The following is a 17275-nucleotide window of genomic DNA, read 5'->3' as shown; positions in this document are numbered from 1 at the left end:
CCTTCCAGGAGTGTGGTGGCCAATTCCGAACGGCAGGGTTCCTTCATGATAGTCACAGCCATGCCCCCCTTTTTGCCCCTGGGTTGAGAATGAGATCCTTGTTAATGCCTGCTCCCACAACAACAAACATCCCTAGGAGCCAATAACCATGAAAGAGGAGAGTGTTAGCTACTGAGAAGAGTCTTCTCAGTGGCTGACTCACCTCCTTTCACTCTGGTTGGCTCCAATCAGCACGAAAGGACAAGGAAGCATGTTAGAAGACTCTTCTCACCGGCTAGCACACTCCCATTTCATGCTGATTGGCTTGTAGGATGCCAGAGACATAGGGACCCTGCTCCCAAAAAAGTAAGGGGAGCAAGACCCCCTGAGACCCCAGACAACTACACCTCTGCTTCCTTCTGATCTCCTGACTCTCAGACCTCCTATTCAAACTGTTCTTTGAGGGGTGTGACGGAGGATCCACCTTCAGTCTGCTTTGCAGTCTAACTGGGTGTAATGTACGGGCGAGAGGGGCATCTCCGGCTGGTTTCCAATGCTGGTTTTCTACACTCAACTGCAGCTTTACAGGTCAGTATTATTATTGCCAATAATGACTGATCAGTGGCCTGCTCATGACAGCTGCCCGTTTCAGTTCTGACTGCTTGAAATACATTGGCCTCTTTCATTTCATGATCAGCCGTTGCTCATAGCACTAGCCCTGCTAGAGTCCAAACACAGTTGCTTGTGGGTGTCCAGCTGCCGCTCTCACCTTGCCATTGCCCTAGCCAAAAGCTCAACTCTCTGCTAAGGCTGGGGGAGAATTCCGGTTCAATTCACGTTTAAAACCCAATCTATCAAATTGGCACTTTCCAGTACTGTAGGAGAGCCACAACGCGGCCATCCTGCAAAATCCGCACTTACCTGAATTTTGTGATGCAGATCTCCAACCAACCAGTGTTGACAAAAATGTATATATTAGGGGAAAGTGTGCATAAAAATGATATTCATTTTTGTAACATACAAAAATGCATTACATGATGAGAAATTGCTTGCAAAAATGTGTACATTAGTAAAAAATGCCTATAAAATGTGTTTTTAAGGAGAAATTCGCACTAAAGTGCGGAAGAATTTTCATGAGGATATTTGTTTTGGAAAAAATTGCAAATTGTTGCAGAAATGTGGAGAACTGAATTTAAGATTCGAAAAATGAGAAACTGAGAGAACCGACATTGACTTGAAACATTTTCACACAGTGGAAGGCCGGGATCTCTTTTCCATCGTCCCAGAGTGCAGAACATGGAATAATGGGCTCAGGTTGCAGGAAGCCAGGTACTGGATGACAGCAATGTCCTTTCTGGCTCTCCAGGATGCTGTAGATGGGGACATCACCACCTCCTATGCCCAGTTTGAAACCCTTCAGCAGAGTGTGATGCAGACCTTGAAGGATACGGCTGCAGTGGCAGCAGGGGTTAAGCCTGCTTATGGGTGTGCCTCTTTCTGCTACTCCTGCGTAAGAGAAAATCTAATGCCCTGCAACATTACTTTCATTTTCAGCTCTGAGAAAAGTTAGTTTCCTGCTCCTACTAACTGCAGAAAACCAGAAAAGAGAAATCACACATGTGCCCAAAAAGGGAGTGTCTATTGAAGCTGCTGAATAAATTGTGTGATCCCCACAGACGTGGAGGGACAGAGATCAACTTAGGTGAGTGAGAAACTCAGAGGGGTGTTGAAAGGGGAGGGGGAAAACCAATAATTAAGTAAAGACAGAGCCCAGCCATCAGGGTTAGTAGCCATCAATAGCCTCCTGCACATACTGCCCCCATCCAAAGTGCTAGGACACTACACATCCGCTCCCTACTGTCGCTTTCTTTCCTGCTGCTGGTTGGACTGATCCTGCTCCCTAGAAATCGACACAGATGGTGCTTGCCCTTGGCAACAACAGCAGGAGGTTGTGGATGGATTTTTTTTCCCTCCCGGCAGGGCAGGGGAGAGGCAGAGTCAAGCCAGAAGTGGACTTGTTGGTCTCTGGTTCTTCAGGAGGCAGGGCAGAGAGGAGTCCATCTCAGTCCCTTCCATGGTCATGCAATGCCTTGTGAGGTCCCCCTCCCTGTTTATTTTGTACCCCCCAAAAGCACCATGTCCCTAGACAAAAGAGAAGAACAGTGTCTTTCAGCCATCCAATGCCTGGGTAAACAGGGATGTTTTCAAATTCCTCCTGAAATTTAATAAGGAAACAGTAATAAAGTTGTTGGGTCTTAGGGTGGCATCCCACTTGCTCAGTCCAAGGCAGTCGGGAGCTAGCGATGGAAGGGCCTGAGAAGGTCCTTTTGTCTCAGCTTCTCATGATTCCTGCCTGAAATCCAGTTCTCCACACCTCGACAGCAATTTGCGAATTTTGTTTTTATTTCTTTCTTTATTCGTTGCATTTATATACCGCCTCATAGCCAAAGCTCTCTGGGTGGTTTACAACAATTAAAAACATCAAAGACAAGTATTGCAGTGACCAGCTGCCTTCCGTGGAGGGTGAGGGCGGCTGGTGTGTGTATAAACACGACAAAATATGGAGGAATCAGCTCTGCTTAAGGTGAGTGAATGATGGAAGGGCCACTGCTAACTTTGTATATTCCGAGTCACCCATTAGTCTCACAGAACCACCCGCTATTTCAAAGGACTCCACACACACCCTGCAAACACCAGACAACCTGTCATTCCAGCTGTGCCAGCTGTCACATAGGCACAAAGACACAGCCCACAGTCATGGCAACCTTGCCAGGCCTTCCCAACAGCACCAAGCACCCCTAAGCTCCTCGGGGAGCCCCTCCACTCGCAGCAGTCTTGACTAGGGATGAGGGGGAAATTTGATTAGGTCCCCATTTTAAGCCAAATCAATCAAATTCGCACTTTCCAAAACAATATGAGGACCGAAACGCAGCCAGCCTTCCAAATCTGCACTTATCTGAATTTTGTGATGCCGTTCTCCAACCAATGTTTACAGAAAGGCACAGACTAAAGTATACATAAACATCAATATATTAGTGAAAATAATATACAAAATGCATTGTATTAGGAGAAAGGGCTTGCAAAAATGTGTGCATCAGTCAAAACGGCACACAATGTGTGTTTTTATGAGCAATTTGTTCTAAACTGTTGAAGAATTTTCATGAGGATTTTTCAAAAGAAAATTTGCAAATTGCTGTAGAGGTGTGGAGAACTGGATTTAAGGCAGGAATAATGAGAAGCTGAAAGGACCCTAACGGGCCGTTCCATCGCTAGCTCCCAACTGCCTGGGACTGAACAAGTGGGATGCTGCCCTAAGACCCAACTATTACTGTTTCCTTATTAAATTTCAGGAGGAATTTGAAAACAGCCCTGTTTACCCAGGCATTGGATGGCTGAAAAACGCTGTTCTTGGCAACTGCGTCACCTGGAAAATATTAGCTGTGAGGGTACGTGACTGTTTTGTATGTTTTTAGATGTTCTTAAGGGTTTTAGATGTCTTTAGATGTGTCTAAATATTTTAAATACATTTTAATTTTATTGTTCATTGTATTGGTTTATCACTGCGAGAGCTCCAACGCTCCCACTCTGGTTCCCAAGGGTCTCCAGAGCCCCAGAAGCTCTCTTACCCTCAGAGAAACTCTTGGGAGCGCTCCACCCACTCTCCGTTAGAGTTTAGGGCCCTCGTCGTCCTCAGAGCCCTTCTCAGGCCTGTTTATTTCCACACCCGTCTTGTCATCAGGTGTGGGAGGAGCTTCTCCCTTCCTTCAGCTCACCCTTCCCCTCCTTGACTGGCCACTGGGGTAGTTAGCCTGACTTCCTACCTTTTCCATCTTCCATGTTGTGTCCTAATAGGGCACTGGGGCAAGGCGTGCCCACAGCCGAGCTCTTGGCTCTTCCCTTCTTCCGTTGCTTCTCCCCTTGGAACTGCAGCTGATCATTGGGCTGATGGCGAGTAGCAAGGGGCCTACTGCACCCGCCGGCTCCTCATGTCACTTCAACGTTTGCCACATCGGGCTCCTCTGGGAGGAAAGACGGGGTAGAAATTGAATGAATAAAAAAACCACTTTCCTTTTTTAAAAAAAGAACTGGATTTATCTGTGTTTTACCCGAAATTGAAAGCAAATGCTCATGGTGTTTGAAAATGGAGTTGGACTGCCTTCAAGTTGATCCCGACCTATGGCAACCCTATGAGCAGGGTGTTCATGGCAAGGGGTATTCCGAGGGGGTTTCCCATTGCCTTCCTCTGAGGCTGAGAGGCAGTGACTGGCTCAAGGTCACCCAGTCAGCTTCATGGCTGTGTGGGGATTCCAACCCTGGTCTCCCAGGCTATGGTCCAGCACCTTAATCACTACACCACACTGGCTCCATGGTGTTTAGTGGGATCCTATTAATTACTGGAATCCTGAACCTACTCATTTCACAAGGGCAAAAATATTTTATTATTATTATTACTGTTTACATTTATATACTGCCCCATAGCCAAAGCTCTAAATATAGAAGGAAGAGATCACCTCGGGGAGCTCAATGTTGGGATTGGCCCATCTGTAACTCTGTGTTAGAGGACATGCTTTGAATGCAAAAAGTCCATCTCTGTCGTCTCAGCTTTGAAGGATCAGGGAAAGACTTGCTCTTTTCTTCCAGTCAGAGAAGACTATATACCGGGCTAAGAGGACAGACCTGGCTTCCCAGGGCAGCTTCCCAGGATCCTAGTATAGGATGGCGTCCCCTGAAAGCAGGGGTTGGATCCCAGTATCTGTGGCGACTTCCAAGACCCTGACCTCTGCATCAGGCAGAAAACCGTTAGGCAGAGGATATGACCTATTGGGCCATGTGGATTAGCTAGTGCAAAGGAGTGCCAATGAGGTGGGGCTGAAACCTGACTTCCTGCCCTTGGCAACCACAGTTCCCTCTGTCTGAAGTGCTTGGCTTCTTCAGCAGAGTCAGGGTGACTCAACAGATTCTGCTTCCTGATCCCTCCAGCGGTGGTTTGGCATTTTGGTCATGGGCTCCAACCATCACTACTTAGCTGGGACAGTCCTGGTGTTTTTATTTACCTTGTCAATGGGCACATGACTACCCTAGTCAAGTTCAATTCATTTTTCTCTCATTAATGCACCCATTTCTCTCTAGGACTGTGATAGAAAGCTTCTTAGAGAGAAGATGGCAAAATCGCTGGAAACAAGTGAAAACAAGCTAGCCCAGAAGTACCTCAAAGAAAGCACACGTGTCGCAAAGGGCGCCCCTTCTGTGTTTGCTCTTCAACTGGCAAAGGCATCAGAATCTTCTCCCAAGTACCATGTAGGAGAAGAGAACTTGCGTGCCACCAACAAAGTGGTTATGATGATGGGGGCAACAGGGTCAGGGAAGACCACTGTCATCAACGGGATGATCAATTATATCCTGGGTGTGCAATGGGAAGATAACTTCAGATTCAAACTTATTCATGAGATGGCAAACAGGAGTCTGGCTGAAAGCCAAACATCTGAAGTGACGGCTTATGTGGTGAACTTTAAGGAGGGTCTTCACATCCCCTTTTCCATTACTTTCATTGACACCCCAGGATTTGGAGACACAAGAGGAATAGGGCGCGACAGATTGTTGATAGAGAAGATTAGGAATTTTTTTTCCACCCCAGAAGGCATTGACCATATTGATTCTGTCTGCTTTGTAGTCAAGGCCTCCTCAAACCGCTTAACACCATCCCAGAAATATGTCTTTGACTCTGTGCTCTCCATTTTTGGGAAAGATATAAAGGAAAACATCCAATTCCTGGTCACATTTGCTGATGCAGAGACCCCCCCTGTCCTAGAGGCCATTAAGACAGCAGATGTGCCATGCGCGAAAGATGCCAGTGGCACCCCCGTGCACTTCAGAGTCAATAATTCAGCATTTTTTGCCAACAATGCTGTGGGGGATGAAGGGAACCTTAATTTTAATAGAATGGTTTGGCAAATGGGCACAATCAGCATAAAGACCTTCTTTGACTCCTTGAAAACACTGAAAACTAAAAACTTAAAAATGACAAAGGAAGTGCTCAGAGAGCGGAAAGAGCTGGAAACTGTTGTGCAGGGACTTCCGCCCCAAATCAAAGCTGGGCTGGTGAAGCTGGAAGAACTGAGGAAGACAAAGGAAGTCCTGGCTGAGCACCAGGAAGACATGGAGGCCAACAGGGACTTTGAGTATGAGATAAAAGTATCCGTAGCAGTGGTGCAAGACCTCTCCGAAACGGGTGAATATGCAACGAATTGCAAGACATGCCGGATAACGTGTCACTATCCTTGCATGCGTTCTTGGGATCTTTTGAATCGCTTTTGTACAGCTATTAGTCTGCTCACAGGACAATGCAACGTTTGCCCTGGCAATTGCTCAGTCAGTGACCACTGCAACCGGAACTACGGATATAAAACTGAAGTGAGAAAAGAGAAAAGGACCTACGAGGAGCTGAAGAAGAAGTACGAGGATGCCTTTCAGGGGGTGATGACGACGGAGGAGTTGCTTCAGCGTCTCAGCCAGGAATACGAAGAGGTGAGAGAAAACTTAATGGGACGCATCCAGAAAGCCTTTCAAAGCCTCCGGCACCTGGAGGAGATTGCACTGAAGCCCAACCCACTTTCTGCCCCAGAATACATTGACATGCTAATCTTGTCAGAAAAGCAGGAAGCAGATCTCGGGTATCAGGAGAGGGTCCGGTTGCTCCTAGAGGTCAGAAAAGAAGCAGAGCTTGTCCAGAAGATTGCCAACAAGGAGCCCCTGCTGCCGGAAGAGAAGGACCTTTATGAGCAAATTGAACAAAGGAAAAAGGGTTTGCGTTTGAGATCCAAATTTAGGAAGGTGAAGGCTGCTGTGACTAACCACTCTAAATAAAATCAGCCCCTCTTTGCCTCCACATCTTTGTAGAAACCCCCTGCCTGCTTTCAACTCACAGCAGTGGTTCCGGCTAACCATGTACAAGTGCACTGGGGAGAGGAGACTTTTTTTGGAAAGGCCCAAGAAAGCCCTCCTTGATGGCCTCCTCAGGAGTAAAACTGACTATGGGAAAGTGCAACGGGTGATCTTCTGTAACTTTGACAACTTTGGCTAAGCTAGATGGGCCTTGTCGTCATCTTATTAACCCGAAATTAGAAATCTCTTTTCGACTGTATAATCAGCCTCCTAACTAGGAAATGCTAATACAATCTCTGAAGTTTTATTTTAGTCACATGACTGCTAATTCAAGTAGAAATCATATGTCTGGGACTTGAGTGGTTAAATGTTAAATTGACATCAATAAAAATATTTAAATACTAAGAGCTTTGCCCCTGCAGACCTTGTGCACCAACCTCTCCCTCCAGGGACTCCCAAACATACACACAGCCTGGACTCTCTCTCTCTCTCTCTCTCTCTCTCTCTCCCTCCTTCCTTCCCTCCCTCCCTCTCTCTCTCTCACACCCTCCCTCCCTCCCTCCCTCTCCCTCTCTCTCTCCCTCTCCCTCCCTCTCTCTCTGGCTGGAAAGATTCCTGGCAGGTAGAATTCCATGCTGTGGATAAAAACCTGGGTTGATTTTAAATTTCCTACCACTGAGCTTGCAATATTTATTTATTTATTTATTTTGCTAGTTTCCATGGATCCACCAAGACACAGTCTCTCTCTAATGAACCTTCTTTTCCTAATAAACAATTTTTTTCTTCCTAATAACTTTTTGACCAAAAAGGAAGACAAAATGTGGAACAATTTTAAAATACATAATTAAAAACAACATCACAGAAAATAGGGTGGGTCCAAAAATATACATCTCAGGTATTGAAGGCCGGGGTAAAAAGGTACGTCTTCATCATTCACTGAAAATTGTCCAATGAAGTTGTCAGACACACCTTGGTGGGGAGGGAGTTTCACAGCTTAAGGGCCGTCAGATAATGCCCTCTCCCAGGCCACCCGCCCAAACTTCTGAGGGTGGCAGAACTACCATAAGGACCCCCTCTGCTGATCTCAACATCCGAGAGGGTCTCTCTCAGCTATTTGAGACCTAAGGCGTTTAGGGCTTTAAAGACTAACATGAGCACCTGAACTGGGCCTGGAAACGAACTGGCAACCAACGTAACCATTTTAAAACAGGGTTTATATGAGATCTAAAGGGAACCCAGCCAGTGATCTGGCTGCTGCATTTTGGACCAGTTGAGATTCCTGAGTCATCTTCAAGGGCAGCCCCAAGTACAGCACACTGCAATTATGCAGTCTGAAAGGGAGGATCTAAAATGCCGAACAGCCCATGCAGCCAAAAACAGCAGAGAAAAGTAACTACCTGGCAGGTGGCCACCGAAGTGGGTGTGGATTTTCAAACAATTTTTGGATTTTTATCAAATTGATTTAATCCGGATTTAAAGGAAACAGCAGCTGAATGCACTCATGTTGGCAAAAACGTCATGTAAACGGTCCAAATTAAAAGGGCCTGCAAATAGCACCAGATCTATACTAAAGCTCCGTGTGAATGGGGCCACACACGCACCGTGCTAGAGTAGTGCTTTGTGCAGCTTGCAGTGTCCTAAGAGCCCACACTACTTTCTCAGGGGTGTGTGCAGTATGTGTGTGTGGGTGTTCGCAGGGCCGGCCCCAGGCATGTGTGGGCCCTTGGGCACTAGCCTGCCCTGGGCCCTGGCTCATACACACCCCACCTACCTACCTACCTACCAGGCGGGTGGAGAAGTGGGAAGTCGGGTGGTAGGTCGAGCGAGCAAGCAGGGGGGAGAGGGTAAGTGAGCGAGCAGGCAGGGGAGAGGGCAAGTGAGGGAGCTGGTGGGGTGGAAGGTGAGCGACAGAGCGAGTGGGCAGGGGGAGTGAGTGGGTGGGTGCGGGTGGGCCAGCAAGTGGGGAGGCAGGTCCCTCTCTGCGATTCGCTGGGGGAAGAGGGTGAGCGAGTAAGCAGGTAGGGAGAGAGTGAGCGGGAAGGGCGGAGCAGAGCTTGGAAGATTACTTTTTAAAAGTAATAAATTACAGTTACAGTTACATGGCCCCAAAAAGTAGTAATTACCGTTACAATTACAATTGCTCTGAAAGTAACTGATCACTTTATTTTTCCTCCAAAGTAATCACTACAATTACATTTCAGTTACTTTTAAAAATGCCTACAAGGGGCTGGCCTTGGCTGCTGCACATCTAACTAGCCTAAAACAACATTAAAAATAAACAGGTAGTAGAATAATTATTTTTATCCATAAGATAGCAATGGTGGTCTCTCCGCTGGTAAGGGAGGTGGGGAGGGAGGCAGAGGACACTACTCATATCTTTGCACGCCAAACCCAGTGCAACCCCCCCACTCAGCCAGCCAGCATAATCTCTCTCACTTAACCACCTCCCAGACCCTGCCCTGCCACCAACTAAGGGACACTCACCCAAGCAAACATTTTCCCCTGAGATGCAAAAAAGTTAAAATACTGCAAATGCAGCACAGTAGCCAGAGAGGGGGTGGAAGCCACTTTGTGTGCCAAGTGCAAACATCTCTCTCTCTCTCTCTCTCTCTCTCTCTCTCTCTCACACACACACACACACACGTCATCTTTCACCTCCACAGTTCTTTATCTCCATTCTGCTGCTGCCTCCTTCTCCTTTATCTATGTTCTTGACCTCCGGATCCTTTTCCCCTCCACTCCATTCTTCACCACCACTATCTGTTTTTTAAAATAATTGTTTTCTCCACTCCACCCTGTCTCACTCTTTGCCTCCTCCCTTGTCGCCTCCTACCCATCCACAGAGCATGAGGAAAGAGCGACAGAAGCCCAGTTTGAGACACATTATTTTCATCCACAAATCAGAGGAGCAGAAGACTTCCCCTGCTCCTCCCCCCCAGTAATGGCCAAAAGTAATTCTGGAAACGTTACAATTACTCCACAAAAGTAGTAAAATTACTCCTAGTTCAATTGCAATCAAAATGTAAAGGAATTACCCACTCGTTACTCAAAAAAGTAATGAATTACAAGTAATTTGTTACTTGTAACTAGTTACTTCCAAGCTCTGGGAGGAGGGCAAGTGAGGGAGCGAGTGGGTGGGCAAGCGAGTGGGTGCGGGTGGGCTGGTGAGCAGTGTTGATGTTTGGCGGTTCTTGCGTGAAACAACACGTTACGTTGGATGTAAGATGGTAAAGAATCATCACAGAGGCTTTAGATAAGGTTAAGAGTCTTTACTTAGACATTAAGGCCAAAGGCTTTTAAAGTAAAATACATGTAGAGTTTCTCCCCCCTCTAGGAGAAGTTCTCAGTTCAGAGACAAGACACAGAAGAAGGAAGAACTAACAGCAGGCTGTTACAACTTTCCCAGCTGTTATCTCCCGTTACCATGACAACCTGTCTGGCCTTGGATGTCTGCTCTCTCAGGCCAGGCATAGCTGATAACACAGCTCCTTTCCCATACATCTTGAAACATTTCAGACTTGATGAAAAAACACATTGGTAGTATGGCCTAGTAAGCCAACATTCCCCCCTTTCATCATGTCTGTAAATCCATTACAACATCTCCCACAAGATGCAGTAATGGCCACCAGCTTGGATGGCTTTAAAAGAAGATTAGACAAATTCATGGAGGACAGGGCTATCAATGGCTACTAGCCGTGATGGCTGTGCTCTGCCACCCTAGTCAGAGGCAGCATGCTTCTGAAAACCAGTTGCTGGAAGCCTCAGGAGGGGAGAGTGTTCTTGCACTCGGGTCCTGCTTGCGGGCTTCCCCCAGGCACCTGGTTGGCCACTGTGAGAACAGGATGCTGGACTAGATGGGCCACTGGCCTGATCCAGCAGGCTCTTCTTATGTTCTTAACAATAACAATAACAGTAATACATTTCTACAATACAAAGAATAATACATTTCAGTACATTGCATCAAACATTTCCAGCTTACATTTCAGTACAGCTTAAAACTTCATCAATCAAACTTTGGTTGAACACAGGTCAAATATAGTGTCTCAGGGTCCATCTCAACCTCTTTGTGCATCCCTGGACTGGTAATTACCCCCACAGTGGTGCCATGTTGAGTTTCGATTCTCTTAATGAACAGTTTCAGCTTTTGCTCTGCTTCATCTTTCCTCTTGAGTAAAAAAACATGACAAAATCTTGTAAAATCATCAACCACCACCATAAAGAAACTCGCACCTCCTCGTGAAGTGTTTATTGGCCCTGATAAATCAACATGAACTAGCTGGTAGGGAGCTGATGTGGTTCTTTCAGCCTCCCAGTTTATGGGTGCAATTGTCATTTTCGCTTTATGGCAAGCATCACAATCCATTAGCTGCCCACAGTCTTTTAACCGCATGTTTTCACTATGCATCGGGGTTTTCTTAATCGTGTCAAAGTTTGCATGCCCCAGCCTCTGATGCCATTCATGGACACAGCCTTGATGTGTCTGTGCCTCAGCGTTTAACACAGCACACCCTGCTTGACTGCCTTTTATTACAAACTGGGAATCATTCAGGCTTCCCTGCAAACACACTTGATCTCCCCTCATTACATAACATTTGTCTCTGTCAAACAACACTGAAAACCCACAACTGGTCAGTTTTCTCACAGACAACATGTTATGAGACAGTTCTGGTACAAACAAACAATCTGACAGTATTCCAAGCTTATCAAATCTCACCAGTCCACGAGCCTCCACATTCTTCCGCGATCCATCCGCCAATTGAACAAAGTCCTGCTCAGCTGTAGACGTGTAAAACAAACTCCTGTCTTTGATTAATATATGGCTCGCACCACTGTCAAGAATCCAGTCAACAGGTCCTAAATCTTGAGACTTCTGTTTACAAACAAAGTTCACACTGCCGCTCTGCTTCCAGCCTCCGTCCCTGGAGTTTCGCCTGACTGCACAGTCTCTCTGGAGATGCCCACGAGCTCCGCAGACATAACAAGCCTTTAGCCGCTGCTGCTCCGGCTTGTAATCCTGCTTGCTTCCGACTGCCTCCTTCGGCACAGCACTTTTCTTCGCCTCTTGTCTCCGCTGCCATTCCTGGCTCAGCTTTTCCTCAATAAATGCAACATTGAGCCCCCCATCGGGCATGGCTTCAATTCCCATAACAAAATTATTCCAACTCCCATCGAGTGAAGCCAGGATCAAACAGGTCTTCTGAAGTTCACTGTATTCGATGCCTCGGTCCGTCAACTCAGCAAACAAGCGTCTGAATTCCGTGAGATGCTCACTCATGTCGCACTCACCCGTGAAGCGCATCTGGTACAGCTTCTGTGCCAAACACAATCTAGATCCCGCGGTCTGTTGCACATGAAGGGCCTCCAACACGTCCCACATCTGTTTGGCGTTTGTAACATCTCTCACGTGTAGCAGTTGAGAGTCTGATAGAGCCAGAGTAATAAAAGCCTGCGCCCTCTCATCATTCCGTGTCCAGGCCGCTGTAAGGGGTGCAGGGGGTGTACCTTCAATAGCTTCCCATAAATCCTCTTTTATTAGAAAAGCACGCATCCTTGGCTTCCAACTGCCATAATTCTTTTCATTAAGTCGTTCCATCGGCAAGCCTCCAGACATGTTTACAGCAGCCATCTCTGCTCACCCCTGTCTGGCACAATCAATCACGCTGCCCTCTGGATCTCCGTCTGCCGTTCAGACCAGCCACTTACTCCTGTGTAACGTGCTGTGGATCTGGGCCCATAACCCTGCTGATGTTTGGTGGTTCTTGCGTGAAACAACACATTATGTTGGATGTAAGATGGTAAAGAATCATCACAGAGGCTTTAGATAAGGTTAAGAGTCTTTACTTAGACATTAAGGCCAAAGGCTTTTAAAGTAAAATACATGTAGAGTTTCTCCCCCCTCTAGGAGAAGTTCTCAGTTCAGAGACAAGACACAGAAGAAGGAAGAACTAACAGCAGGCTGTTACAACTTTCCCAGCTGTTATCTCCCGTTACCATGACAACCTGTCTGGCCTTGGATGTCTGCTCTCTCAGGCCAGGCATAGCTGATAACACAGCTCCTTTCCCATACATCTTGAAACATTTCAGACTTGATGAAAAAACACATTGGTAGTACGGCCTAGTAAGCCAACAAGCAGGTGAGCCTGTCTGCCACAGAAGGGGAGCGCTACTCTCCCACTATAACGAGGGGCCCCTTTGGAGCCAGCCCTGGGTGTTCAGGCCATTTGTGCCTTTGGATTCCGATTAGTCAAGAAGCCAAACTCACCGCTGGGGAGAGCCAGTGTGGTATAGTGGTTAGAGTGTTGGCCTGGGACCTGGGAGGCCAGGGTTCAGATCCCCACTCATCTCTGAAGCTCACTGGGTGACCTTGGGCCAGTCACTCTCTCTCTCAGCGTGACCTACCTCACAGGGTTGTTGCAAGGAGGGGAAGAACCATCTGTATGCCGCCTTGCGCTCCTTGGAGGAGGAAAGGTGGGATAACATGCAACAATAAAAACAGAATTAAAAGCTTTGTGGTTTTACTTTCAGGTCCGTTGGGTTTCTGGGCAGTTTCCTTCCTGGTTCGGCAGCAACAGCAGCTGCTCTCTCTGATCTGTGCAGGTGACCCCCCCCATGTAGCCCCTCTTAAGATGTTTTGCCCCTACACACATCACTTTATGTTTGTTTATGCTGAAAATTGCATTTTCCATTTCACTGTCTGTTCAAAGTGGTCCTTCTGGAGTTCTTCACAATTCCTTTTTGTTATAATGACCTTGAACAATTTGGTATCATCATTATCAGCAAACTAGGCCACTCCACGGCTCACCCCTAACTGTAGACTGTACCTGGTCATGAAGGTCTTGTTCATACCTTCTGTATGCTCTAACCATTGGGCTACGGATCCTCCCCTAAAGGGAGCAGGAGTGGAGAGGTGGCGAGAGGAGGGAGCACATGACACTTTCCCTGGCCTCACTTTCACCGCTCCAAACCCCCAACCCCCTTCCACCTCCCATTTGCAGCAGGGATGCCCACGAGCACACTGAGAGGCTGCAGGGCACATGCCAAAGGCAAGACAAGAGAAGGCCCAGGAAGTGCCACTTGACCTACACGCCCAGGACGGAAACCGGGGCCCCAACAAACAGACTCTGGCAGGAAACCAACTTTGTTAGAAAAGGGCTTCTATACAGTCACAGGATTTCTGAGAAAGGCCGTGGAGTCCTTTCAGTTTCGCAGTCACTCCTGACCCCCCCCCCATTTTAGAGGTCAGTTTTTTAATGGTTGGTCTGTGAAGAATCTGCAGCGGGATCTCTAATTGTTCTCACTCAGCAGCCATGGGTGCATTGTGGCATTCAATGCTCGTCCTACTCAGAGTAGACCCATTGAAGTCAATAGATGTAATTTACGTACATTTATTCATTTCAGTGGCTCTGCTCTGCTCTGCTCCTCAGAGAAATCTTTATCTGTCATCTGGAACATCCAAAGTAGAGTGGGTTTCTGCAACTCTTGCCACAACTGACGTAACAGCACATCTGCATTCCTGGCCATTTCTACTACAGATCCAGTCTATTCTTCTTCTTTAGCTCACTAAGTACAAGTCCTCTGTGCATTTTTGTGATATGTGTGAGTGTGTGGTGGCCACATCCACTTTTTGGTCACTTTTTGACCACAAGCAGCCTTGGGCCATAAAAGGCCAGCCCCCTCAGTTTAGCTCCTCCCAAGGCCTCCTTTTCCTTTGTTTTGAAGCTGTGCTTTCAGTGGGGGCTCCCAGCTGTGGAACGATGAAGTGGTATAGAAATGCCTTAAACAAATAAACAGGGAGAGGCAGTGCTGCTCAGGGCTGCCCAAATTAGGGATGGGTGAGAATTTGGCTTCCTTCAGATTTGTTACCGGATTTTTCAGTCGTTTGCCTGCTCGCTCTGTGTGAGCAGCGAGTCTGCTAGCTGTGAACTCAGCGGATTTCCCCCAACGCTGGATTTGCTTGACTGTGTGGTGCACAAGCCCTGCCTGCAGCTGCTGCCCCCACACTGCTGGGCACACTTCCCTTCCCTCGCCCAGGCCCACTGAGGCAAACCTCTGCCCTGCTGGTGCATTGGGGGCACTTCTGCCATGAACCTGGAGCCCACTGTTGCTGCTGCTGCTCCGCTGCCATTGGCCTCACAGAAGGATGCCTCCTCTCCCCCCCCGTCCCCCTTCTAGCCTGGCTTTGAGGATCTGCTGCCATGGCTGCAGTGCCACTCTGTCCTTCTGCCTGGGGGGCACCCCCTCTCCTGCCTCCTCCTCCTCCTCCATCCTCAGCCCAGTCAGAAGCTGTGATCAGGCCATGCCACCATGGTGGGGCATTCCTCTTCCTCTTCCTCCTTTTCTCTCCGGAGCTGCCTGGATATGTGGCTGCTGATGGTCATGGGAGAGGGCAGTGTAAGGGTTAATACTAGAGAGATTATTGGCAAGCCTAGAAAAGTGTTGGGATACTCGCTAGGCTTGGCCTTTAATCTCTGCAGCATTTACCCTTTAAAAACCTTTCCACCCTCACAGGAGTAGTGGTGGTTGTGGGAATCGAATCGGATGAATGAAGAAGATGGCAGAAGTGAGGAAAGTTGGGACAGAACGGCCTGCCAGTTCGCCAGAACTGGATCAGATCAGCAACAACAAGCGGATCCCATCCTTAGCCTGGATAACATGCCCCTCACGCTCAGCGTTTTTTGGCCCGTACCTTGCAGGGTTGCTTTTTCTGTTTTGAGAGGAGCGAACAGCTTAGAAAGGGGTGTTGGCAACTGGTCTATAGTTGCTACACTCCACTGGGTCGAGGCTTTTTCAGAAGTGGACGCACCGCCACCTCTTTAAGGGCAGCAGGCAATACACCATCACACAAAGATGTGTTTACTACACCTGTGACCCATTCAGTCACCCCACTCCGGCTCGCTTTAATAAGCCAGGATGGACAAGGCTCTAATGAGCAGGTGGTTGGGCACATCCCTGCAAGCATCTTGGCCACTACAACTGGAACTGGTCCCACAACACTGGGTTTGATGTTGTGTTGGACACCTCGGCTGCAACTGCCACAATAGTAGAGTCTAAATCACTGCGGACTTTATCCTCAAAGTGTCTAGCCATCTGGTTACAGGTGGACACCATGTGTTCCAGAGGTCTGCCCCCCTGGTCAGGAGTGACCAACCTCCAGACCACATGGAACAACTTCATCAGGCAGCTCCTTGAGGATGCAATGGAGGGCAGCAAAGTAGGATCTCTTTGCTGCCCCCACCCCTGCCACGTGGTAGGCCCAAATACAAGCATGCTCAGTCAGCTCTAGAGCGAGATTTATGCCACTAGTGCTGTAGCCCTCGCCCGGTCCGTTTCATCGACCGCAGCTTTTCAGTATACCAAGGAGCAAAGGGGGCTCCACAGCACCAGAGAGGATGCTCAGGAGTGATCATGTCAATGGCCTTACGAAACTCACCATTCCGTTGTGAGTCCAGGGCCAAAACAGGATCACCAGCTCTATCTACTGGAAAATCCCCCAGAGCATCCAGGAATCTATCAGATGCCATCAGTCTCCATCCTAACTGGCCCCCCAGCCTTCCAGGGGAGAATTGTCGCTGCAAAACCAACCTCACCAGGAAGTGGTCCGACCGTGACAGTGGGGTGACATCCACCCCACCTATCCCCGTGTAGAGCAAAGGGTATGCCCTACTCCGTATGTTGGACCAATGACTATTTGAGACAGTCTCATGGTTGCCATGGAAGCCATGAACTCCTGAGCTGGACCTGAGGCGCTGTCAGCAGGGATGTTGAAGTCACCGAAAACCACCGTTCTGGGTTCCTCCAACACCACATCCAAGGCAACCTCAGCCAGCTTGGTCAGGGAGGCTGTTGAGCAGCAGGGTGAGCGGTACACAAACAGCATCCCTAATCCCTGAAGATGGTATCTGCAGGAGGGCCTCACCTGCAGAGCGCAGTGATCGACTGGGCATATAAGGGGTAAGACGGTCTTTCAGGTATCCTGGTCCCAAGCTGCATAGGGCTTTGTGCACCAATACCAGAACCTCGAACTTGTCCCTGTAGCTAATGGGCAGCCAGTGCCATTCTTTCAGCAGTGGGGTGGCTTGCTGGCGATGTCCTGCCCCAGTGAGCAGTTATGCCATTGCATGTTGCACCAGATGCAGCTTCCAGACCACCACCCTCCACACATGCAGCAAAGACTAGACAGAGGGATGCCCTGCTCTGTGTGTTGGACTGATGACCATTTGAGACAGTCCCATAGTTGCCATGAACTCCATGCTGGACCTGAGGTGCTGTCAGCAGGGATGTTGAAGTTACCCAAAACCACCGTTCTGGGTTCCTCCAACACCACACCTGAGACAACCTCAGCCAGCTTGGTCGGAGAGGCTGTGGAGCAGCAGGGTGAGTGGTACAGGAACAGCATCCCTAATCTGTCTCTTTG

At 48.2% G+C, this 17275-nt stretch overlaps 1 protein-coding gene across 2 annotated transcripts; it reads left to right on the top strand.

Moving 5' to 3' along the window:
• The first annotated feature begins 1550 nt into the window (after window positions 1–1550).
• LOC133364776 (uncharacterized) lies at window positions 1551–7266 on the top strand. Of its 2 annotated transcripts, XM_061585575.1 has the most exons (3): window positions 1551–1681; window positions 3330–3425; window positions 5110–7266. In XM_061585575.1, exon 3 carries the CDS (start codon window positions 5140–5142, stop codon window positions 6841–6843), a length of 1704 nt encoding a protein of 567 aa, XP_061441559.1. In that variant the 5' UTR covers window positions 1551–1681; window positions 3330–3425; window positions 5110–5139; the 3' UTR covers window positions 6844–7266. The 2 variants fall into 2 exon arrangements, with proteins under 2 accessions (XP_061441559.1, XP_061441558.1); XM_061585574.1 differs by lacking the exon at window positions 3330–3425.
• The last annotated feature ends 10009 nt before the right edge of the window (window positions 7267–17275 follow it).

This window comes from Rhineura floridana, chromosome 10, assembly GCF_030035675.1.
Source record: "Rhineura floridana isolate rRhiFlo1 chromosome 10, rRhiFlo1.hap2, whole genome shotgun sequence".
In the NCBI taxonomy this organism is placed as follows: domain Eukaryota; kingdom Metazoa; phylum Chordata; class Lepidosauria; order Squamata; family Rhineuridae; genus Rhineura; species Rhineura floridana.
Note: the sequence above shows the minus strand (reverse complement) of the source record. Positions and strands in the feature narration are given on the sequence as shown.

Excerpts from the sequence above, each read along its gene's own strand:
- LOC133364776 (XM_061585574.1), top strand. The coding sequence starts at position 5,140 with ATGGCAAAATCGCTGGAAACAAGTGAAAACAAGCTAGCCCAGAAGTAC.